The 20,889-nt window shown below is 37.8% G+C and overlaps 1 protein-coding gene across 1 annotated transcript in view; it reads left to right on the forward strand.

Moving 5' to 3' along the window:
- Window positions 1–10,694, forward strand: part of SLC25A17 (solute carrier family 25 member 17) — a 43,774-nt gene extending 33,080 nt beyond the window's left edge. Inside the window, exons 5-9 of the mRNA XM_041757036.1 lie at window positions 3,934–4,050; window positions 4,935–5,080; window positions 5,169–5,264; window positions 7,551–7,633; window positions 9,338–10,694. Coding sequence (XP_041612970.1) covers window positions 3,934–4,050; window positions 4,935–5,080; window positions 5,169–5,264; window positions 7,551–7,633; window positions 9,338–9,485 — 590 coding nt within the window. The 3' untranslated portion in view covers window positions 9,486–10,694. The remainder of the gene's footprint in view (window positions 1–3,933; window positions 4,051–4,934; window positions 5,081–5,168; window positions 5,265–7,550; window positions 7,634–9,337) is intronic.
- The last annotated feature ends 10,195 nt before the right edge of the window (window positions 10,695–20,889 follow it).

Genomic DNA, 20,889 nt, shown 5'->3' on the forward strand with positions numbered 1-20,889 from the left:
ATTCTGAAGTGTTTTCTTGAGTATGTGAAAGAAAGGTACAATGGGTCTGTGTCAGTTATGAGCATCATCTGTTAAACATCCTATCAGAGAGATGGTAGGGGACTACTGTTCTGAAACCCAAATCTGGATTTCAGAACAGGAGTCCCCAGTTTCAAACCCTTTGATGTCTACCACTTGCATATAGGTTAAAGTCATGGTACCTACAGTATACCCCCAGCTGTATACAGGATAAGAACCCAACATACAAGATCTGTGATACTGCTTGCCTCTAGCTTGACTGCTATTGTTTCTTGGAAAACTGTGATTCCTTGAATATACCAAGTCATTTAATGACTCCGTCTTTCTACAGCTACTGTCATCTGTCTGATACGCAGTAGCACCCCCACTTCTGCCCCAAACAGAGGATTACCCAGCCCAAAATCAAAATGTCAGCTGTAACATGGTTGAAAGACCCTTGGACAAATGTATTTTATAGTCCTTTATAATTCTAAGATTCTCTGATTATAAGTTCTCTCTTTTTCTGAAAGTAAGGAATTCTTTGGAAATTACTTTTGTGAGTTTTATATTTCTCCTCATAACATGTTTTCATATCTTAATGCCTATGCATTCTTGGAATGAGAACCACTTTTTCTTTTCCTGCTGTAAGCCTTGACATGTATTAAAATCACTGTAGGAATGAGTTTCATTGTCTCCAAAGAGAACTAGAACAGTATTATTGTTACACAAGTTATGCTTGAAATTTAGAAATTTATTACTGTATTTTCATAGGAAAAAAGCTCATATAGCTTGATACCTTTGGGATGGATTTGGGAACAAAATCTCACAGAAAACTTAAATGAAGAAGATTCTTGCCATTTTTATGAAATTGGGATTTTTACCAATAACTTTTTGAATGCCAATGATGTTACTGTTAGGATAGTTCTTACTCCTTTCCTGCCCTCCGGTCTTAAATCTGGTAAGGCAGGTTTGTTCCTATTGTGTATCAAGTTGCATGCCTTCTCAGGGGCCATGTGGTTAGATTTATGACCTTGATCTGCCCTTTTTTTGTATCAGTGGTCATTGCACTTATTTCCCAGAAGTACATACATGATTAGCATATTTCTTTTTTTGTTTTGTTTTGTTTTCTTTCCTTAACAGACTCAGTGCTAATAAAACTATTTTGTGTTCAAGATTTCAGAAGTAAATGGCTGTGTTCCAATTATTCCTTGAGTCAGTAAATAATTTCCGTGTGTGTGTTTAGTTACTATTCACCTCTTAATTTTGCTTCTCTTTTCTTATAAATGATTTTTAACAAAAAAAAAAAAGAAAAAATGGAATCATTTGAATTGAAAGAAAAACAATTTCTTGTCATTAAGTACATAAAATATTAATATTCCCATCCTAGAAGTGAAGTAACAGCCACAGCTTAGAACCGAAATAACTTTCTACACGAGCTTATAAACAACTTTTTTATCTTTCAGCCATATCTGTTATGCAAAAGTATGGAGTTGGAATCTCTTATCATGACGGCTTGTAGCTTGTTTTTCTTCCGTGGAATGCTGTCCTTTGCTTCATTATATAGGTTTCCAAGTTTTTAGTAAAGTTTTGGAGCCTCAAATATTTTGAGTGTCTTTTCCAGAACTCATAAAATTATAGTGGTTAGAAAAATACCTCTCCATCTATTTTGGCTTAGAGGATGAACAAAGTACTTGAACTTCTCAGATAAAAAGCTTCAAAATACAAATGTTTTCACAAGTAGTTTACATTCTCTTCTTGAAATGATTTAGTGCATTTTTGTACTTGAAATTATCCTTAGAATCCTCTTAGTCTTTCAGCTTGTGTTAATAACAGAGATATGAAAGCAGAATCTTAAATGATAGTTAAATCTTAAATCTAGGGGCAGATTAAGTTGATTAGGCCTTTGGCTGGGGTCATGATCTCAGGGTCCTTGGGATCCAGCCCTGCATTGGGCTCCCTGCTCAGCTAGGAATCTGCTTCTCCTTCTTGCTCTGACCCGCCTCCCCACTTGTGCTCTCTCTTTCTGTGTCAGATAAATAAATAAAATCTTAAAAAAAAATCTTAAGGGATGCCTGGCTCAGTGGTTGAGCATCGCCTTTTGGCTTAGGTAGTAATCGTGGGGTCCTGGGATTGAGTCCCACATCAGGCTCCCCACAGGAGCCTGCTTCTCCCTCTGCCTATGTCTCTGCCTCTCTGTGTCTCTCATGAATAAATAAATAAAATCTTTAAAAAAATAAAAACAAAAAACTTAAATCTAGGCTGCATTGCATCTGAAGTATTTTGTGAGTACCTTCCTCTTGAATAGATTATGAAAGGAATTTTGATTTCTAAAGAATTTAATAGACAACCCATTTCACTTGTTTAGAAAGGTGTGTACACTTTGTCTACACTATCTACAGAAGCCTAGGATCTCTGTTTCTGAGTTCTCCTGTTTTCGTCTGGAAAAAAAAATGCAGTAGACTGCTCAGTAGTACTTTCTAGTCTGATTTTTCTTGCTGTTAATTTTTCTGTCAAGTGATGTGTACATTGCATTGAATAGGAACACATTATAAAGTCTTGCAAGTGGTCATGTATTGATATTCTTCTCTCTTGACCTCTTGGGCACTGGCACTTTTTAAAAATGAGACTAGCAAGTATCTCTAGGTGAGGCTTTTTCAGATTATGATCAATGCCTTAAGTGACAATGCATGACTATAGTGAGTCATAACTACAGATGACTCCTTAGTGTGTTATGGGACTAAAAATATAATAAATACAGCTCATAAAATTTTTTGATGAGGTCTTTTATTTTGAGAAAAGTGTTTCATAACGCTCTTAAGAAAAAAGTGACAAAATATCTTACTTTAACAACTATATACAACAAATGAAAAAATAAGATTTTAATTTCTTGGCTGTTTCATCAAGCTTGTCTTTGGTCAGACTTGTGTTTTCTGAATGCTGTGTTTTGAGATTCCTTAAAACAGTCTTTCTACCATTGTGTTTAAAGGACTTTCAGTAGGTTTCTCTTCCTTAGGATTATACCTCTTGTTTCTTCAGAGCATGGCCAGATAGAGCCAGATAGCTTGATGTGTGGTTGTTTGTTGAGTTTGTTCATTGGTTCATTTGTTCAATATTTATTTAAATATTTATAAAGAATATATTATGTGTCAGGCACTTTGTTACAACTCTGTCTGGTATATTTTTTTTTTAATCATTCCAGGACTGATGAGGAATATTTTAATATCTCAAGATGATGTTAACTTGGGACCATGTGTTTTCAAAAAAGAAGCACCTGGCTCATTGTATTGTTCCACTCTGAGGCAACCTTGGGGGGCCAGGATCCCCAAACCTTAAGCTTGTAAGGATCATAATGCTTGTGAAGCTCTTTCAGGTGTTTTGTGACAGTTCATAACTACTGCTTGCTGCCTGCCTATCCTAATTCCCTAAGTGATGAGGAACTCTTCTGTGAGCCTCCCATCCCTGATGAACCTCTTTCAAATATTACCACTTTCTTCCACCTGCCACCCATTGTACCAAATCCATACTCACTTAAAACCATGTAAGCTACTTATGTGAGGGTTGTAAATTGTGTGTTTTATCCGATATTGTCATGGACTTAGCATGTGATCAGTAAGCCTTATTAAAACTGTTATTTTTTAAATGCACTCAGAACTGGATCAAAATTGCTACTTTGGATGCTATATTAATTGACAAATAGATCATTTCCTGTTATACAAATGTGGAACAGTACTGCTGCCAGCCTTTTTTGCTATCAGCAAGGCTTCTGAATTGCTTCTAACAGTAGTGGCTTGTGTTGTACCCTGTCACAGAGAGATACCTTATCTCAAGTCTCTCAGTAGGTCAGTGGCAGAAGTATAAATGAAACACTGGTACATAGCTCTAACATAAGGCAGCAAAGCTTGAAGCTTTCCTTTTGTCTCCTCTTTCTTTTTAAAGGAGTGGTGAATGTGTTGCTAACAACTCCACTCTGGGTGGTAAATACCAGACTGAAGCTACAAGGGGCAAAATTTAGGAATGAAGACATTGTACCAACCAACTACAAAGGTATCATTGGTAAGTGTTTGTTTGGGTGAGTTCCTATTTAAGAAGTTTCTTTTTTCTCTGTGTCTGAAATTTATTACCACAATAATGCTGCATGTCAGCCAGTCTCAAATCTTCACATCTAATGGTAAGCATTTGTTTAGCTCCTGTGTCTATGGATTGACAAGGATTTGACTCATCTAGGCTGGGCAGCCTATACACATTCTTCTCTTGGTGGTAGCAAAAGCACAAGAGGACATGTCCAATTGTACAATCTTATTTCAAGCCCCTGTTTGCATCTTATTTGCTACTGTTCTCTTGGCCAAAGCCAGTGTCAGGAGGTAGAGAAGTATGCTGTTCCCCTGGAGTGGGAGGGGGTAAATATTTCTAAAGAATAATCTCACTCTTTTAGTGTTGTCTTTGGATAAAGTTATCATTAATAACTAACTGATGACTTTGAGTTTAATAGTATGTTACCTGGTTCTTCTTTCCCATGTGTCCATCTTTGTGATGAGAATAGTGATTTTCTTATAAGTCATATCCTAAATAATGGGTCCCAGGGAACTATCTGTTGTTGTCCTGGACTTTGCTGAGAAGCACCTGGGCTGTCCGTTCACAATCCTCTGTAATACAGAGTTCTCGGGCATGGTGGTGGTGATTACTTAGGAAAATTTCACATTCTAACGCCAGTTATCAGGAAGAGTTGCCTATGATTTAAGTTGGTCTCTCAATAATGTGGTGACTATCAGTGTCTGATGATTATCAAAAAGTGGCTAACTGAGGAACTTCCTAGAATACAGCAAGAAGGAAATTTTAATAGAACCAGTAAGATTCTATTCTGAGTACATTTGAATGAAATTTACATTGTGTTCTCCAGTTAAGGGATTGTAATCAAAAGTCCTTGATTTCTTGCTTAGATGCTTTTCATCAGATCATTCGAGATGAAGGAATTTTGGCTTTATGGAATGGTACATTTCCTTCCTTGCTCTTGGTCTTCAATCCTGCCATCCAGTTCATGTTCTATGAAGGCTTAAAACGGCAGCTTCTAAAGAAACGAATGAAGGTAATTCCTGATTTTGAAAGCAGTAAATAATAATCTCTGACACTCTCTTGTTTGCATTGATGTGGTTTGCTCTTTCTTTGCTTCCCAGCTTTCTTCTTTGGATGTGTTCATCATTGGTGCAATATCCAAAGCGATTGCTACCACTGTCACCTATCCCATGCAGACAGTACAGTCCATTCTGAGGGTGAGTGCTGGGGTTCTCCCTGCATTTAGTCAAACAAAATTCTGAAGTACATGATTTCTCTGTTTAAAGCAATGTTAATAAAGTAATAAAGTAGTCAGTTGATAGTCTAGACCATTTTTCCATTTGTTTAATAATTGCTAACGAGGCTGGCTATCAGTTGATTTCCTATTTGGTTTGGAACAGTTTACATTTGTCATTTCTTAGGTACTGTGGTGTCTCAGAAAACCCAAATGTGGGAGAAGGTTCTTAAATGACCTTAGGAATGTATAAGCTTGTTTTCTTCTCATTTAAGTTGATTTGCTTAGGTTAACTGTACAAAATCAGAAGTTGTTTAGTTTATTCAGAAGAAATTAATGATTTAGCTTTTCTGAAGCACTTTCAAATTTCTGGTTTTTTCATTCAGTTATTTATTCAGCAATATATTTATTAAGCACCCACTCTGAGTGAGAAGCTAGGTACACATGGTGAATAAAAATCAATCACTGTCGTCTGGGAGGTAACAGAGGAAAGAATGAACAGGTAAATAAGCAAAATAAATAGGTAATTATAAATTGAGAAAAGTGCTTTCAAGAGGTGAACTGCGTTCTGTCATTTAGTGGAGTGGGGCGTGGTGCGGATCTTATTAAGGTGATTGAGGATTGGGCTCTGAGGAGGTATATATAAAAACCAAGTCTTCTTGGGACACCTGGGTGGCTCAGCGGTTGGGCATCTGCCTTTGGCTTGGGGCATGATCCTGAAATGCCAGGATGGAGTCCCACATCCGGCTCCCTGCATGGAGCCTGCTTTTCCCCCTGCCTGTGTCTCTGCCTCTCTCTGTGTCTCTCATGAATAAATAAATAAAATCTTAAAAAAAAAAAAACAAAAAACAAGACTTAAGGAAGATAAAGACCAGCTTTCAAAGAGCATTCTAGGTAGAAGGAACATGATGTGCTAAGAGTGTAGTGATTGGGAACTGAAAAGAGGCCACTCTGGCTAAACAGTGGCTCAAGATGAGATTGGAAAAGTGGCAAGGAAGACTCTAGGTGAGGATTCTAGATTTTATTCTCACCTGAGTAGGAAGCCAGTGAAGGGCTTTAAACTAGGGAGTAATGTGATCTGATTTACAATTTGAAAAGATTCCTGTGCTGTTGTGTGCTGAATTGATCCCAGGGCTAAGAGATGAGGGTGGGGGGGCAATCCAGTAAGAGACCAATTCCATAGTACAGGTGAAAGATGATGGTGGCCTACACTAAGGTGGTAGCAGTAGAGGGGAAAGAGAAGATGTGGACAGATTTCATGATCTATTTTGAAAAAAAAATTCAAAGTATTTATTGGTAAATAAAATAGGGATGATGGTGAAAATACTTCAATTCAAAAGATCTATTATCTTATGTTAAAAGTATTTCTACTGGGGCACCTGGGTGGCACAGTCAGTTAAGCGTCTCCCTTCGGCTCGGGTCATGATCTCAGGGTCCTGAGATCAAGCCCCACGTGTGGCTCCCCACTCAGTGGAGAGTCTGCTTCTCCTTCTCCGTCTGTTATTCCTCTCACTTGTACTCTCTGGTTCTATATCTCTATCAAATAAATAAATAAAATCTTAAAAAAAAAAAAGGAAAGAAGGAAAGTAAAAGTGCTTCTTACTCGAGGCCATGCTGTTAAAATAGGAAATAAGATTTTTTTTAAAAAGTGTTTCTACTGATGTACTGTTCTTAAATTGGTGCTTAATATACAGGAATTCAGTAGCATCTAAATAAATGTATTTTGATACTTTTATAATGTTAACATATAATGTGAAGAGCTTAGACTGTAGTGGTCCTAACTGATTGGTGTCTATCAGAACTTTCTAAAGGACTAGAGGGTAAGCCAAACCATCAGGATCTAAATCTTCATTATGGGCATGTTTGTTTTCTTTTGAGGTAGTATTTTCCCCATAATTCTATAAAGTGAAAATTCTCATGCTTGCTTCATTAAAAAATATTTATTTAATTTATTAGAGAGCAGAGGGAATGGCAGAGGGGGAGGGAGAGGGACAGAGAATCTGAAGCAGACTCTGCACTGAGCTAAGCACAGAGCCCAACATGGAGCTCAGTCCCATGACCATAATATCATGACCTGAGTCAAACACCTAACCAACTGAACCACCCAGGCACCCCCAAAACTATTTCTTATTTTCACTTATTTCATTGAAAAAGAGAATTCATGAAATCTACATACTTGTTAGATATTTTTATTACTGTATACTACAAGACATTATTCCAACATAATTTCTTCTTCAGTAGAAATTGATCTGTTTTTCTTCTTCCCCAGTTTGGACGTCACAGACTAAACCCAGAAAACAGAACACTGGGGAGTCTTCGGAATGTTCTCTATCTTCTTCACCAACGAGTAAAGTGAGCTTTGTAGATGCTTCACATTCTGTCCTGTCTTTCAGCAGCCATCTCTGGCAAAGAGTGGCCAGATCTGCTTAACTTGCACTACTGTCTTGGCATTGAGAACCTAGAAACCTCTCCTTGCATGCTGTGCTCAAACAGTTCTCGTTTTAGGGACTTAGTGCAATATGGCAGCATTTGGGGAAGTTATGGGAAAAGTTCAAATCTTTATTCTTTGTAACTTAGAAATATGCAGAACTCCTTTAGAGAGGTAAGCCTCCTATAATCTAATGTAGAGAGACTGTTCTGTCCTAGGAGTGTTGCCATCGATGGCATATCCTGTGACCTCTCTTGTAGATAGAAGTAAACAGGTATTTTAGAGCAGTAGTCATAGTGAGAAAAGGAGAATGTAGTAGGAAGAGTAATGATAATTATTGTAATGACGGCAGTGCTGATGATGGTAAGAGTAGCTAACATTTTTTAGTGTTTGGTTTGTAGCAGACACTGAGCTCTGTGCTTCACACAAGTCATCTCACTTAATCCTAACAATGGCCCTATGAGGCAGGTACTTTCGTCATTTCCCTGTATCATTCCATTAGAGAAGCTGACCCTCAGGGCCTCCTTTGAGGCAAAGCTGCTGTAACTTTATTACTGTTCCTAGACATAAGATACTTTGAAAGTAATAAATTTATTATAAAAATAGATTATGCTTGGGATAGCAAAATCAGAGATAAAGAATTAGTATAAAGTTAAAACTAAATGTTCACCATACCAAGTATTGACAAGAATGTGGAGCAACCAGAACTTTTCTGTGCTGTTGGTGGGAAAATAAAATGGTCTGACCATTTTGGAAAGTTTGGCATTTTCTTTAAAAGTTAAACATATAACTACCATAGGACCCAGCCATTCCTCTCAAGTTATATAGAGAGAAATGAAATAGGTCTGTGCAAAAACTTGTACACAGATTCTAAAAACAGTTTTATTTGTAAGAATCAAAAACCAGAAACAATACAAATGTATCATCATTGTGTGAGTAGACATACAAGTTACTATCTATCTACATAGTGGAATACTCACAAGAAAGGACCTACTAACATGTATATTGATGTATGTATAGATCTCAAAATAATTATGCCAAGTGAATGGATGGATCTCAAAATAATTATGGATGGAGCTCAAATGATTAAGCCAAGTGAAAGAAGTCAGACAAAAAAGAATTCATACCATGTGATTGGACTTACATAAAATTTAGAAAATGCCAGTATACTATTACCCCTCATTGACAGTATCTCTTCCCATGGTTTCAGGGATCCACAGTCAACCTCGATCTGGAAGCAGATGATGCTCCTTCTGACCTATTGTCAAAAGGGCAGTAGGACCTAACACCATGTCATTCACCTCACTGCATCTCAATACATAGATATTCTGAGAGAGGGAGAGACCACATTCCCATAACTTTTATTACAGTATGTTGGCGTTCCATTTCACTATTAGCTATTGTTGTTAATCTCTTACTGTGCCTAATTTATGTTAAACTTTATGATAGGTGTGTATGTATAGGAAAAAATAGGGGGTTCACTACTAACTACAATTGCAGGTGTCTGCTGAGGGTCTGGGAACATATTTCCCCAGGGATAAGCGGTGGCTAGTGTAACATGCTTCTTTGATGCAGTAGTTGACTTTTAGGAAGAAAACGTTTTATTTTCTTCAAACCTTTCTTTATAGGCGTTTTGGAATCATGGGACTCTACAAAGGCCTTGAAGCCAAACTGCTACAGACAGTCCTCACTGCTGCCCTCATGTTCCTGGTTTATGAGAAACTGACAGCCGCTACCTTCACAGTTATGGGGCTGAAGAGTGCCCACAAGCACTGAGACACTGCACCCTGCAAAGTGCAGAAAGATGCTCGAGATGGGGGTTCCTCTGTGTGAAGGGAAGTGATTCTCTTTTTACTCTTGCCACATGTACCATGAATTTTACCCTCACTGGCTGGAAAAGCATCTAAGGGTAAACATGGACTATAGCCAGCTGGACCTGTCAACAACTTAATTTTTATTATGGTTGGTTGAATTTTGTGGGGGAGGTTGTCTAATGGTCATACAAAAAGAAAACATTGAAAACCTGAAAATGAAAGTTTGTGGGCATTTATTGTTTTCCTTAAGGGGAATGGACTATCGCTCTCATGTGTAATTTTCTCCAGTTAAAAATCTTTCTTAAATTTACCAGCTGTTCTTTTCCCCTGAACCCCGCCCCCAGATTCTAGGGACACATTTAATAACATATAATTCTCATATACTTTTGTATGTTTTAATCTTGGTATTTTTCTCACTAAAAATATTATGATTGTGCCATAGGCATGACTTTATTTTTGTTGTACTTTTTTCCTCCTGCTTAAGGAAAGGCATCTTCTTTGGTACATGAGCTATTTATTTTGTAGGAGAAATGAAAATGATTAATCCCAAATGATTCTCTTATAAACTATTTGCAAACATCACTTATTCGTTAGTATTTGACTTAATTAAAAATATTTATTTTGAATCAGTCCTTTCATTACAAAAGGCTTGAAGTTTTATATTTGTTCATGCAAACCCCATCAAGTCAAGCCCAAATAAACTGTCAACACAAAAGACATTTTAAAAAGTTGCCTTTCATTCAGATACCACGTTGGGTTTACAACCAGCTGGCAAAAATCATAGAAAAGGGAGAGGGAGCAGGTACCTTTTGTAGGCTCTGGAATATTTTCTCCCTTACAAACTCCTGGTGGAGGCTATTTTGAGAATAAATATCTGATTGAGATTATTTGTATTTGGAAACATTCCTTATAGTCCTACTACTTAAAGTGTATGTATCAAGCAGCAGCATTGACATCACCTGGGAGGTTGGGCACACAGTCCCAGACCTTCTGAATCATAATCTGTAATTTAACAAGATCCCCAGATGATTCATACTCACATTAAAGTTTGAGAGGCCCTAGAGCCCCTAACTCAACAGAAGCTATGATTGATTTCAATGATAGAAACCAAGACAAAGATTTTTCTCAAAGGAAAATTGGACTCGTGCATTAAAACAACCTCTGAGAAAACTGAGTGTCCCACATTGTCCTTTACTTAAGCCTCATAGCATGTGCAGAGGTGGTTGGACTTTTCTTATGCAGCTGGGGGGTGAATTTAGGCCTCTCAAGCCACCCAAGAAACAAACTCTGGTCATTTGAGAATAGCCCTTTGGGTTCCTGTAACTTAGTTTTCATCCCTATCACAAAATGACAGGTTTTTCATTTAGAAGTCTAATTTATTTGGAGTCAGAGAGAGGAATAATGAAGTGTCTATGGACTCCAGTATTTAGTTCAGTTTTGAGAATGGAAACTTCTTTCTCTTATTTCCTCTCTGGTCCTTCTGTTAATTTCAAAATATGTGATTTTCAGACTCCTGCTAATTGGAAGATGGTTGTGGTGTTCTAGAAAGCAAGAATTATGAGGGGTTAATAATCTGGAAACTAGACTGAATGCTCCTCCTCCACTGAAAACAGAGAATTGGCCCCATTACTACTTTTTATTTTTCTTTATGGTTTGTGTGGGTCTGTGGCAAGGCTTGGGTGGGAAGCACAAAACTTATTTTGATTTTTATACAGGAGAAGGATCATAAAGGTGCCGTGTGTGCTTTTGTTGTTTTAATTATGCAGTTTGCTTTGGAAATTGAATTTTGAGCTCAGTTGGTATGCTAGAATAATTTCCAAGTCAAATTATAGACTTAAATGAGATGTTTATGATGTGAAAATCTATTTGATGCCTCTTTTTTCTGATTTTATGAGCGAACAATTTAATACTGAGGTTTTATGCTCCTTGTGGAAGCTTACAGACTCACTAGTTGAAACTAGGTAATGGGGCAGCCTTGGTGGCTCAGCTGTTTAGCTCCGCCTTCAGCCAGGGCCTGGTCCTGGAGACCTGGGATTGAGTCCCATGTCAGGCTCCATGCATGGAGCCTGCTTCTCCCTCTGCCTGTGTCTCTGTCTCTCTCTCTCCCTCTCTGTGTCGCTCATGAATAAATAAATAAAATCTTTTAAAAAAGAAAAAAAAGGAAGGAAGGAAGGAAGGAAGGAAGGAAGGAAGAAGAAAGAAAGAAAGAAAAGAAAGAAAGAAAGAAGAAGAAAGAAAGAAAGAAAGAAAGAAAGAAAGAAAGAAAGAAAGAAAAAGAAAAGAAAGAAACTAGGTAATTACTCACCCAGTTTTGTAGGCTTTGATTAATAATAAGTTACTTGAGAAGCTAAGGAGCTGAAGTGTATACTGCAGAATGGAAATTTTTATTTTTGATTTTTTATGCAGTTTCTCTAGAATGTGAGGATAAGAGCCTTTGGGGTTACATTAGTGTCACGGCAGTAGAAAATTTAATTTCCATAAGTATTTAATCTGTGTTTTGAAGTGGACACTGATATTTTCTACCCTCGTCTATTTTACAATTAAATTTGAAATGCAGGAATAGGATTGACAATAAGAATATAAGCAGTGGGAGCTAGAATCTGGGGTTTTATTCCCAGTTCTGCCACTAACTGACTAGCAAATTACGTCATCTCCTTGTGCTTCAGCTTTCTGATGCATGAAGATAATACTACCCACTTCAGAGGATGTTTAAGAGCTAATGATGTCTACTAAATCCCTTTATGATCTCCAGAGAGGGAAAATCTGAATAAAACTTGTGACTGCATCTGGATTTATGCGGCAGTTTCTCTTTTTAAAGCTTTGGCACTTTCTCATCTTATAACCCCAATGTCTCTGTGAAGTATAAGGAACAGTGTCCCATTTAATGAACAAGGAAATTGAGACAGAACTATCAAATGACTTGCTTGGTTGGAACCAGGACAAGAATTGAGTTTCCTACAGTCAAATGTAAGGATGGAAAGAATGGGTTCTGGAATTAGACCTAGGTTCAACTCTGGCCCCATTCCTTACCAGTTGTGAGAACAAAGAAATTACTGAACTTGTGTAAAACTGTTTCTGCAGTTGTGAAATGGAGGTCTTGATAAACCGATCTGTGATTGTGAGGATTAAAGAGATCATAAACATAAATTGCTTAGCACAGTGCTTGCCACATGAGAAGAGCTAAGATAAATGTTAGCAACAACTTTTATCACAATATGATTATTACCATTGGGGGGGTCTGGCTGTTTGAATAGATCACACCAGTGAGTAGAAAGCACTCTGGGTTTTTAGCCAGACCTGGGTTCAGATTCTTGTTCTATTGTTTAATAGCATTGTGGCCACAGACAAACTGCTTCTCACCTTTCTGAATATGTCTTCATCTGTCCAAGGGAAATTATTACTGCACAAGGCTGTAATATATTCAGATATCTATATAGAGATATATATATATCTTCTTTAATCCTCAGAACAGTCTTGCAAAGTAATCTTTTCTATTGTACAGATGGAGAGATATATATGTGCATCTGGCTCAGTACATGAAATATAGATGTGCTTAATGCTGTTTTTTAATATTGAGGTATATATAACATCATATTAGTTTCAGGTATACAACATAATGATTTGATATATGTATATATTGCAAAACGATCACCACAGTAAGTCTAGTAACATTTGTCACCAAAATAAAGCAGATGAACGTGTTTTGAACCAAGAAAATCAGCTAAGTTTTACTTTGGGACAGCCTTTCTTCTTTCCATTTGTCTGAATTGTGACCATTTCTTTTCTGGGAGCCTTATTGGTGTATCTACTAAAAAGAGAAGTCAAGTCCAATAATTTCATGTTTAATTCAGTATCCAAATGAAGCCCCCCAAATATCGATCAGTTAATCAGTAAAATACAAACTGGTTGAAGCAGGAAGTCACTGGCTGAGCGTCTCATCTTAGCCCAATAGAAAAGCTAAAGAATAATGCCTTCCCAGCTCATGACCTGAGTTGAAGGCAGATGCTTCACCCACTGAGCCACCCAAGCGCCCCAAGCATCTGCCTTTGGCTCAGGTCGTGGTCCCAGGGTCCTGGGAGCGAGTCCCACATCGGGCTCTCCATGGGGACCCTGCTTCTCCCTCTGCCTATGTCTCTGTCTCTCTGTGTGTGTCTCTCATGAATAAATAAAGTCTTCTAAAAAAAAGAGAGAGAGGGAGAAGGAAAGAAAGTTGCTATTTTTTTTTTTAAGATTTTATTTATCCATTCATAGAGAGGCAGAGACACAGGCAGAGGGAGAAGCAGGCTCCATGCAGGGAGCCCGACCTGGGACTCGATCCCGAGTCTCCAGGATCATACCCCAGGCTGCAGGCAGCGCTAAACCACAGCCCCACTGGGGCTGCCCAAAAGTTGCTATTTAAAGACAAAGTATAAAGGAATTTAGAAGATGGAAATGGGAATAGGAGAGCTAGCACAGCCCTCAGAGAAGACATGCTCAAAAATAGTGACAGGCACAGAGGCTAGCGGCTTATTGTGGAGCCCAACAAATGAGGTCCAGTCTGTGATGAGGTAAAAACGGAAAGAAAACCTGGGTAGAAACAAATTGTGAGAAAGGGTAATGGAACCTCCATGCATTCAGTGCCTACAAAATGGACACAGTGGATTTACATACATCTTGATATCCTTGTAATGACTAAAGAGATGAGGTTCATTCCTGTTCACAGATGAATTAAGGCTTAAAGAGTAACTTAGGTCACATACTACCTAGTGAATATGGGTCAGGATTTAAAATTTAAGCTGACTCCAGAACTTTATACCCTGCCACACCATATTCCTCAAATGTCCATAAAAGTAAGGTTTCTAAGCCAGTGTGTGGTTCTCTTTTACAACCTAGAGGGGCATAGAAGTGAAGATGTGAGATTCTTTCTGTAATGAACTGTCTGCACCCCAATATGACACCACAAGGCTCATGGGAAGCCTGTGGCCTCTGTGTCCAAGGGTGGTTCCTTGAATCCGTGCAATTTATTGTCTCAGTATCTTTGTTTATGCTTTCTGTGTGTCAGGAATCCTTTTCTACTATTCCTGGTGAATTCCTGCCCAGATCAGGTATCAGCTCTCCCTGGAAGCCTTTCTGGAACTTTCGGAACTCCCACCCACTCCCCTACCCTCAAAGACATTTTTACTGCTATCATTTGTGCATATGTCTATCATTGCACCTACTACATTGGATTTTGAATTGCAGTAGCCCATCCATATCTCTGTCTTCCCCAAGATATAAATTCTTTCAGGACAGGAAATGATCTTTCCAGTAGCAGAGTGCCTCAGTCATGGTAGGCACTCAGTTATTGCATGAGTGTTTTTGACTAAAGACAGTGCTGACCTTTTCTCTAATCAAATTGATCTATTAATTAAGAGTTTACATGTGTCTAGAAGCGCCTGACTGGCTCAGTCAGTAGAGTGGGTGACCCTTGATCTCGGGGTCATGAGTTTGAGCCCCACATTGGGTATAGTGTTTATTTAAAAATTAAAATTAAAAAAATAAAAATTAAAAAGTTAAAATTTAAATTTAAAAAGTGTACGTTTTTAGAATTCTTGCACCCTGGTGTTTTCTTGGTTGTTAATTTTCAGGCTTTTAGAATTCTTTTCCTTAATTAGTTCACACTTTTTTGAAGTATATTTTGCTAGTCAGTTGACTTTTTTATCCTTTAAAGATTCATTATTTCTTTGCTTTAATTGGAGTTATCAAAATTACCTACCTTTTGGTATCACTGAATTCTTTCATGTGTACTTCACCGTTTTGCTTTAGTTTCTATAGAACCCACTGGCAGAGTAGATGACCAGCCAAGTAGGTGATTCCCTATGTAGGTGTTATATGGAGGGCCTTTTATTGAATTGCAGATTCCTATTCTAGGAATAACATTTTGTCCATTTATTCAAGAAATATTACCTATCATTATCCAAGCACTATTGCAATTCCTAGGATTATCCAGTCTCTGCCTTCATATACCTCATTGTGCAGTATGGGAGACAGAAAAAAAACAACTTGGAATTTTACCACTGATGACTTCTAGTGAGAAATGCAAGTGTTCATGAGTTGCTTCAGGAGCATGGAGAGGCTGGTGATCAGAAGGCTACATATGAATTAGGAACATACAAGAAGTGGGTAAAGGATCTTCTTGACAGAAGAAATAAATAGCATTTGCAAAGTAGAAACAGGATAATCCTTTGTACATTGTACATTGAATTAGATCCAGACACTTCTCAACCCAGATCTCAGAATTAGACACATGTTGGAATTGGGGAGGGGTATAGCATCAGGTCACTGAGAATTTGCAGCAAGGGAAAAGAGGTGATCATGACCCCCATTTTTTAAAAAAGATTTTATTTATTCGTGAGAGACACAGAGATAGAGAGAGAGGCAGAAACATAGGCAGAGGGAGAAGCAAGCTCCATGCAGGAAGCCCGATGTGGGACTTGATCCCGGGACCCCGAGATCACACCCAAGCCTAAGGCATGCACTAAACCCCTAAGCTACCCAAGTGTCCCCATGACCCCTATTTTTGACAGTTTTGAGTACAGTTACACATGGATTTGTAGAAGAAAGATACATTCCTATACTCTGTGAGTTTAAAATCTAATTTTACGCATACTTTGAAAACTAGACACAAATTATTTAGTTCTACCTCTGTGAAGATAGGCCAGCATAAGCGCTTTAGGCTTACTGTGAACTGCTGTTACAGTGTAGACTTACCGTTTATCTTAATATGGAAATGTTTATTTGGAAAACAGTTTGGAGCCTAGTTGAGGCTAAAACCCTGAGTACTTTCTCATGTATTTGTTAGTGTGTTAAAAATTTAAAAAGCAGGGGTGCCTGACTAGCTCCGTTGGTGAAGCATGCAACTCTTGATCTGGAGTCCTGAGTTCTAGTCCAATGTTGGTGTAGAGATTACTAAGAAAAAATAAATAAACTTAAATATATATGTACATATTTTTATATAAAATATATATTATATAAATATACATTTAAGCTTTATATATGCTTATATAATATATAAATTATATAATGTATAAAATATATAAATATGTAAAATTTTTACAAGAGTATAAATATGTATAATTTATATATTTTGTATGTAATTTTATATATAATATATAAAATATATACATATGTATATATATAAGCAGTGAATACTTAAGGGGAATTTAAAAATTGAGGAAGTCTTTGTTTTTTAATTTGCAACTAGGTGTGGCATTTACAGATTTTTTTTTTCCTAACACATTCATTCTCATTCTCTTTTATGAGATTTATTTAAATTACTTCTATACTGTGTAGATGAGGAAATTGAGACACAGATCTGGCTTAGGTCACATAGCAAAGGATTGGAAGTCAGAAACAGGAATTCAGACCTGGTATTCTATCCAGCAGTCTTTTGCTAGCTTGTACTGCTTAAAGATAACTGTGTTTTCTATTTTGGTTTCAAATGTTTTCTCTTAGCTTTTGTTTTTTCTTATAAAGAAAATAATACATAGTCATCATAAAAATTTCAGAAAATGTAGAAAAGGATGAAGAGTATAAAGCTATATTCCTCTGTATATGTATGTATCTATATTCCCAATGCCTAGAAATCACTGCTAATATTTTAGTATATCTATTTTCAAACTTGTTTAAATTTATACATATACACACACACAGATATATTTAGATAGTTTCTTTTTCAAGGTTTTATTTTTATTTACTTGAGAAAGAGTGCTTGGGTGCCAGCAAGGGGAGGAGCAGAGGGAGAGGGACAAGCGGACTGTGCTGAGCACAAAGCCCTAGAGAGGGCTCCATCCCACCATCCCAAGATCATGACCTGAGCCAAAATCAAGAGTTGGATGCCTAACCAACTGAGCCACCCAGGTGCCCCTAGATAGGTTGTTTTTTTTGTTTTGTTTTGTTTTTTTGTTTTTTTTTTTAATGAAATCACAGATATATTGTAGGTAGGGGTTTTTTTTGTTTCAGTAAAATCAAACTGCCTAATTTTGTAAAATTTCATCTCAAATATAATTTAATGTCAAATATCTGCATCATAATTTTAGTTGCTTCCTAGAATTGTACTGTGTGAATTATTTGGTTAGACTCCTACAGACAGACTTTTAGGTTTCCAGTTTTTTTTCTATTATAAATAATGTGTTGATAAGATCCTTAATATATGCATCTTTTTACCCTTTTCTGATTATCTTGTTAAGAAAAATGTTCAGGAATCCAGTACTGGGTCAAAGGCATGCCTACCATGACACCATGTTATTCAGTTAAAATTTCACCTATTTTTTTTCCTTTAAAAAAAAAGATTTTATTTATTTATTAGAGAGAGAATGCAAGCAGGCATAGCAGCAGGCAAAGGGAGAGGGAAAAGTAGGCTCCCTGCTGAGCAGAGAGCCTGATGCTGGGCTCCATCCCAGGACTCTGGGATCATAACGAGCTAAAGGCAGTTGCTTAGCCAACTAAGCCATCCAGGTGCCCCCACCTATCTGTCCTTTTTTTTTTTTTTTTTTTTTTAAGATTTATTTATTTATTCATGATAGAGAGAGAGAGAGAGAGGCAGAGAGACAGGCAGAGGGAGAAGCAGGCTCCATACCGGGAGCCCGATGCGGGACTAGATCCTGGGACTCCAGGATCACACCCTGGGCCAACGGCAGGCGCCAAACCACTGAGCCACTCAGGGATCCCCCCACCTATCTGTCCTTTACGTTTATTGTCACTTTGGACCATGTAAACACTTTATTTCTCCCTTCACCTCTGCTTTGCCAAACTGCAGGAGAAATTCCATATGGAGAGTGACAGGGAAGAAGTGCCATATGCCACAATCTGGGCTTTGTATGCTTTTTCTTTTAATTCTCACAATAATCCTATGAAATACAGAATTAAATGAGGTATATCAAAAATGCTAGAGGTGTTTAGAGCTGAAAATTAGATTTCTTCTAGCAGATGGCTGAGATCCCTTTTTTTTTTTTTTTTTTTTTAGCGAGAGAGAGAGAGAGAGAGAGGCAGAGACACAGGCAGAGGGAGAAGCAGGCTTCATGCAGGGAGCCCAGTGTGGGACTCAATCCTGGGACTCCAGGATCACACCCTGGGCCAAAGGCAGCTGCTAAACCGCTGAGCCACCCGGGGATCCCTGGCTGAGATCACTTAAATATCACATACTAAAGTACAATAACAATAGCTACCATTTATTGAGCATCTACTATGCTGCCATATATATTTAATCATCCTACAAAGATTCCAAAGCCCATGTACTTTCTGTAGTTCTCCCCTTTGACCTTTGTTTCTATGTCTGCATCATTTAGTTCTACCTCTGTGAAGATAGGCCAGCAAGAACTCTTCAGATTTACTGTGAATTGCTGTTACTGTATAGACCTACAGTTTTTTTTTCTTTTAAAGATTTATTAATTTATTTATGATAGACATAGAGAAAGAGAGAGAGAGAGGCAGAGACCCAGGAGGAGGGAGAAGCAGGCTCCATGCTGGGAGCCTGACGTGGGACCGGATCCCTGGACTCCAGGATTGCGCCCTGGGCCAAAGGCAGGCACTAAACCGCTGAGCCACCCAGGGATCCCCCAGTTTTTCTTAATCAATATGAAAATGTTTACTTGGGAAACAGTTTAGAGCCTCATTGAGTCTAAAACCTTGAATACTTTCTCTGGTGCCTTTGTTAGATGGCAAATTCCAGAGGGCAGGGACTTGCTATTCATCATTTTGTGGATTACCATAAACATGGGGTTACAATGGGCTAGGGTCTCTATAGAAACGCTTTATGATTGTGAAAGTTTTGGAATCTGGGGTGACTTAAGTTATCTGTGTTGACCTTTAATGTTCCTAGTTTTTATTTAAATTCTAGTTAGATAACATAGGATAATATTGGTTTCAGGAGTAGAATTTAGTGATTCATCACTTACATTCATCACCTGATACTCATCACTACACATGCCCTCCTTCATTTAGCCCATCCCCTGCCCACCTCCCTTTACCAACTCTCAGTGTGTTCTCTATAGTTAAGAGTCTGTTTTATGGTTCACCTCCCTTTTCCCTATGTTCATCTGTTTTATTTCTTAAATTCCACATATGAGTGAAATCATATGGTATTTGTCTTTTTCTGACTATCTCACTCAGCATAACACACTCTAGCTCCATCTGCTTTGTTGACTTTTTAATTTATAAATAAGCTTCTATTTGATAGAAAATGGCTGGATTTTCTTTTCAGTTTGCAACTGCAGTTACGGAAAAATCTTCAGGCCACCAGAGGGCCTTGCAGTCAGCCTCCTATATCATCCTCATTGTAAATCACTGCTGTCAAAGATACTTAGTGAAATTTGGTCTTAATTAAGCCCAAAAAAGAAGCATTCTTAGACCTGCTTAGCGATCTGAATAGGAACTGTGGCTTGAACTTGGTGGAGCTCTACCTTGAAACACGTTTTTTTTTTTTTTTAAGGTTTATTTATTTGAAAGAATGAGAGAGCATGAGCAGGGGGAAGGGCAGAGGGAGAAGCTGGCTCTCTGCTGAGCAGGGAACCAGACATGGTGCTTGATCCCAGGACACTGGGATCGTGACCTGAGCCCAAGGCAGACACTTAACTGACTGAGCCACCCAGGTACCCCTGAAACACCTTTTTTATCTATAAAAGTAAGGAATGGAGTAGGAGGTATTTTGCTGAAATTATTTTTTTTTCTTTCCCCAAGCATAAACTTGCACTTTTAATTTGTCATCCATAATTTACAATCTTCTCTTGGCCAGATAATAAAGCCAGTAGCTCTCAATATCAATAGAAATTGAAGTCAGGGAAATAAAGGACAGTTTTTGGCCAGTAGCATCCACTGCTTTCCTGGTCTTTATTGACACTAATGAAAACTTGCAAAATTGACTGATCCACAGTTGACTTCCTCGTTTCTGTCCACCATCTGGTGGAAGTGCCAACAGGCAGGATAATGATTAAAAGGCAGCAGGGGGGAGAAGAGGTAAAAAGCATTTTGATAAACCACAACTTTAAAAATCAATTCAAACCCTTACTAAACAGGAGGCTTTGATGTAAACAAGTAATTATTTCCACATTGTATGAAGTGTAACTATGGAGGCTTCTAAGTTGTAGCCATTTAGAACTCTCATTGATCCTCGGTACTCCAGGAGCATTGGAGATATTAATTTATTTCACAAACATTTATCGAGTACACTCATACCAGACACCTGCTAAGCACTGGCATGCAGATATGATAAATATCCTTATATATTGCTTTGTAGTTTGTAAAACAATCTGGCATCTGCTGCCTTACCTGGTCCTCACTTCATACATCTGAGATGAATTAGGCAGATGATATCTTCATTTTCTAAGTATGGAGACAGGTACAGAATGATT

This window comes from Vulpes lagopus, chromosome 5, assembly GCF_018345385.1.
Source record: "Vulpes lagopus strain Blue_001 chromosome 5, ASM1834538v1, whole genome shotgun sequence".
Lineage (NCBI taxonomy): Eukaryota > Metazoa > Chordata > Mammalia > Carnivora > Canidae > Vulpes > Vulpes lagopus.